This window comes from Mirounga leonina, unplaced genomic scaffold (genome assembly GCF_011800145.1).
Source record: "Mirounga leonina isolate KUSES-001 unplaced genomic scaffold, KU_Mleo_1.0 Mir_118, whole genome shotgun sequence".
Classification (NCBI taxonomy): Eukaryota; Metazoa; Chordata; class Mammalia; order Carnivora; family Phocidae; genus Mirounga; species Mirounga leonina.
In genome coordinates, this window is record NW_023270277.1 from 5,972,374 (window position 1) to 5,977,368 (window position 4,995).

At 56.0% G+C, this 4,995-nt stretch overlaps 1 protein-coding gene across 1 annotated transcript; it reads left to right on the forward strand.

Moving 5' to 3' along the window:
* Positions 1 to 587: 587 nt before the first annotated feature.
* LOC118007353 (DNA-binding protein inhibitor ID-2) lies at positions 588 to 2,983 on the forward strand. The gene is made up of 3 exons (XM_035000400.1): positions 588 to 1,050; positions 1,343 to 1,406; positions 2,212 to 2,983. Exons 1-2 carry the CDS (start codon positions 703 to 705, stop codon positions 1,397 to 1,399), a joined length of 405 nt encoding a protein of 134 aa, XP_034856291.1. The 5' UTR covers positions 588 to 702; the 3' UTR covers positions 1,400 to 1,406; positions 2,212 to 2,983.
* Positions 2,984 to 4,995: the final 2,012 nt, after the last annotated feature.

The window sequence follows — 4,995 nt, forward strand, 5'->3', positions numbered from 1 at the left end:
TACACACGTCTCTTGTCAATGGCAAACTTATTTGCGTTTTTACTTTCTTCAGAAATGCTTTTCTATCTGATGACATCCCGTGGGTCGCGGAGAACGGTGACTTTCCCTCTGCTGTGCAGCACTTGCCCGCGTCGCTGTGGTTTTAGGGTTGCTGAAACCTCCAGGGCGTGGAAGGCTTAGTCAGGGGACACCCTAGGGCCAGGGTACTGGCTCGCCATTAGAATTAGAATAAAGATGCACGTTTGGATTCCTGGGGTCTCCCCCCTCCCCTCCGGCCTCCCCGGCCCTCCCCTCCTCCTCCCCTCGTCCTCCCCTCCTCCTCCCCGGGCCTCTGCTCCGCTCCCCTCCCGCCCGGCGCTTACTGTACTCTATTTACCACCCCAGCTGGGCTCGCGCCCGCCCCGCCCACCCCACGGGGATTGGCTGCGAACGCGGAAGGACCGAGCGCTCGCCCCGCGCCAGCGCCCACCAATGGGGGCGCCCGTGCGGCCTGATGGACGCGCCGCCTTCCACCAATGGGGACGCAGGGAAGCCGGATCGTGTGCCCCCGGCGAGTGCCAATAAAAGCCGCCCCGCCAGGCTCCCCGCTTCATTCTGAGCCGAGCCCGGTGCCGAGCGAAGGAAGCTCCGCAGGCGGCGGCGGCCTGAGCTCCTAAGCGGCCCGCTCCTCCCCGGTCTCTCCTTTCCCCGCGCGCGGTCAGCATGAAAGCCTTCAGTCCAGTGAGGTCCGTTAGGAAAAACAGCCTTTCGGACCACAGCCTGGGCATCTCCCGGAGCAAAACCCCGGTGGACGACCCGATGAGCCTGCTGTACAACATGAACGACTGCTACTCCAAGCTCAAGGAGCTGGTGCCCAGCATCCCCCAGAACAAGAAGGTGAGCAAGATGGAAATCCTGCAGCACGTCATCGACTACATCTTGGACCTGCAGATCGCCCTGGACTCGCACCCCACTATTGTCAGCCTGCACCACCAGCGACCTGGGCAGAGTCAGGCGTCCAGGACGCCGCTGACCACCCTAAACACGGACATCAGCATCCTGTCCTTGCAGGTAAGACCTGCTCCCGGTGCCCCCGCCCGCTGCCACGGCCGCAGTCCGGGACTTACAGATGAGCTAATTAACTTTAAAAAACAAAACAAAAAAAAATCTGCTATAGATGGAGTCGCGCGTGAAATTGCTGATAAGTTCTGACACGTTAATGCGTCTGCCTTTGATTTCTGAATTGCAGCACAAACGTGTTTAATGAAAGTTGCTGTTCTATGGGCTACTGAAAAAAAAACCCCAAACCGCCCTTTCTCCTTAAGATTGTCTCACACCGCCTTTTATCCCCTTTCTCTTGCAGGCTTCTGAATTCCCTTCTGAGTTAATGTCAAATGACAGCAAAGCGCTCTGTGGCTGAATAAATGGTGAGTGTTTGCTCGCGCCTCCCGTCGGTAAACTGCCTCTTGGAGTGTGTGCGCGCGTGTTTTTTCACCGGTGTGTGGGGGGAGGTAGTCGTGTATCTGCAAAATTTGGGGCTTAGTAAGCGAATGTGTACTTGGGTGTCACGCGGAGCGCATTGTCCCCGTGTGCCGCAGACGAAGGGGCTCCCGGCTCTGCTTGCTCGAGCTCGCAGAACATTTCCCTTTAAAAAAGCAAACCCAAACCAAACCCAGTAACTTGTTATGAAGGCGGCTGAGGCAAATGTGTATTGGCTTCTGCCGCGCACGTAGCGCCCTGGCTCTTCTCTCCTGTTGCTCTGGTACTATGAGGTACTAACCTCCATCTAATTAATCTTATCACCACAAATTCCACAGAGATCCTCCTTCCCTAAAACTGGAGCCGTCTGAGGTCCGGCTAGCCCAGCCTTGCTTCGCCGTGCCTCAGACCCTGTGATGTGGGATTCCGACCGCCCTATCTGTTAACTAAAGGGCTGTTTTCAATCAAATAATTGTTACAAGAAGCAGACTGGCGCCTGTGAGCACTGCTGTTGGAGATCCAAATAGGAGATTGCGTTGGGAAGTTTTTCCCTGGAGTCTCTGCTATTTTCATGTTTAATTTTCGCTGTCGAGGCCGAGTGTGTGTGTTGCATCTGGACGCCAGGGTTTGCCCAATCTTTGAGTGTTTGGTGGTTAAATGTTCAAACTGCGGCTTCCTCCCGGCGCCAGTCCGCCCGCCTCTGCCCTTAGGTTCCATTCTCCTAAAACATGCCTCTCCCCCAATCTTTTGCAGGTGTTCATGACTTTTCTTTTTCTTTGCACAACAACAACGAATCCACAGGATCTTTTAAGGCGCTGAACTTCTTATTTTTCAACCATTTCACAAGGAGAACAACAAGTTGAATGGACCTTTTTTAAAAAAAAAAAAAAAATGGAAGGAAAACTAAGAATGCTCATCTTCCCCAGGGTGTTCTCTGACCTGGACTGTGATATTAGTTATTTATGAAAAAGACTTTTAAATGCCCTTTCTGCAGTTGGAAGGTTTTCTTTATATACTATTCCCACCATGGGGAGCGAAAACGTTAAAATCACAAGGAATTTCCCAATTTAAGCAGACTTTGCCTTTTTCCAAAGGTGGAGCGTGAATACCAGAAGGATCCAGTATTCAGTTACTTAAATGAAGTCTTTTGGTCAGAAATTACCTTTTTTGACGCAAGCCTACTGAATGCTGTGTATATATTTATATATAAATATATATATATATTGAGTGAAACCTTGTGAACTCTTTAATTAGAGTTTTCTTGTATAGTGGCAGAGATGTGTATTTCTGCATACAAAGTGTAATGATGTACTTACTCATGCTAAACTTTTTATAAAAGTTTAGTTGTAAACTTAACCCTTTTATACAAAATAAATCGTGTGTTTATTGAATGGTGATTGCCTGCTTTATTTCAGAGGACCAGTGCTTTGATTTTTATTATGCTATGTTATAACTGAACCCAAATAAATACAAGTTCAAATTTATGTAGACTGTATAAGATTATAATAAACATGTCTGAAGTCAATACCTGAACTCTGAATGGTTTTTAAGCTCGCTCGCTCTCCCCACTTCCCCATCCCTCCCGCCACCCCCTAAGCCTTAGAACCTGTGTGCGGAGAGACTCCTTATCAGATGTGTGGTCAGTGCCGGCACCTTGGGGCGAAGGGCTGCTGCTAGCATTTCAGGAGAGCTGACCCCACTGGGAAGGCTGTAAACGGAAGTTTCTCTTAGTCCTGCAGGGAAATATCCGTTCTATGCCTTGGGGCTGAGTTTCAAACCAAGAAATCGCTGTGGCAGTGACTTCTAGGAGTCGGATCATCCAAAATAAAGGTGGAGTCTGGAAGGACTACTTGTCTGAGTAGGTGTTAAGACACTTTTGTTAACTTTTGTTAATCGAAGGGTAAAGTCCCAGAGTTCAGGACATGATTTAAAAGATTTAGGGGAAGGGCAGAACAGACCCCTGGGTGTCCGCTGGTCGCCCGTGGGAATGCAAGCTGTAAGAGGGCCCGAGCTCTCCCAGCCTCCCAAGCTTCCCCTGCGCCTCCCCCACCTGTAGCTCACCCAGCCTCCGGGAGACAGGGCTGGGGCGGAGCCCACTTTCCAAGACAGGTGGCTGTTAGATCGCCCTTCACCCTTGACTGCACCCCTGGACTGCCCAGGGAAGAAGAGGGAGGGAGGGAGGGAGGGAGAGGAGAAGGGCCTTCTAAGTCACAGAAAAAGCACCAGCGCGCTATGTCCTCACCTGGCAGAGCTGGACCCCGCTCTAAAACACGGAGGTCACATGAACACGTGCTCAAACTTCCTAGGTATACGTATGTTCCCAAACTGTGCGTGTGAGGGTGGGGTGGGAGGTGCTGGAGGGCTGGTCCGAGGTGGGTGGGGACCGGAGAAGGGAGGAGCGGAGGACGCGCGGCTGGGCATGGGTGGCTCACCTGGGGCCGCTTTCTCAGGCCCAGCCCGGCAGGTGTTTGGGTGGCGCCACCTGGTCTGCCCTGGCGGCGGTGGCGTTTCCGCCCCGACAGCGAATCCGTCCGTCAAGGGAGCGCGGGCGCAGGTGTGGCGAGCGGCCTCCGGCCGGCGGCCCAGCCTCGCCGCCCCCGCACCCCCCGCGGCGGTGGCGCCCTGAGACCCTCCTGCCTCCAGGGCCGGCGTGGGGAGCCCGGCGGGGCAGCTCTGACGCCCCCCGCGCCACCGCGCCCTGCCCCGCGGCGAGCACGTGCTTTGATCCGGGCCGTCGCTGTTGTCGGTAATCATACCCCCGGGGACGCCGCTCTGCCTGCCGCGCACCTGGGCGGGGCCGGTCACCCCGCGGCAGGCCGCCTTGCAGGCCTGTCACCTGGTGTCTGGCCACCTGTCGTCGGGCCGCCCTGCGCTGGGCGGTGCCGGGAAGCGCGAGGGCCCGTCGCTGCCCGCCCGCCCCCGCCCCGCCCTTTCCTCGGGGGCGACGGGATGCGGCGCAGACCCCGGCCCCTGGTGGCCCCCGGCCTCGGCGACCCGCGCGGGGTCGGCTCGCCTGGGCGAGGGGCTCAAACTCCGACGGGGGGCTTCTGCAGGGGCTCGTGGGCTAAGCCGTGCGGGCGGGACGGGGCCCCTTCGAGCACCTGCGCCGTCCCCGGAAGCCAGAGACCCTCTGCCGCGTTTGGACGACGACCCAGAGCAGCGGCGGCGTCCAGGAGAAGCGGCACCTTTCGGAGGAGACGGCGCGGCGGAGCTCGGGCTGCTCTTCGGGGTCCGGCCGGTGGAGGCCGGGCGCCACCTGCTGGCCGGCACGAGGAAGGCGGCTCGCGAGCGCGGGGTCCCGGGGCGCGGGGAGCCTGAGGGGCGATGAGCCGGGGCGTAGGGGAGAAAACGCCCGGGAGAAACAGCCTTTGGAAAATGGACGTTTGTGAAAGATTGCCTCTCGAATGTGTACAGTCCTTTCCACGTGTGACTCTTACTTCGTCTCTACTACCTCATACCTTAGAAAGGATCCCCTTTTGCAAACTAGTGTCTACTACCAATTCTACACTCGGGGCTGTCTTGGATTTTAATACAAGT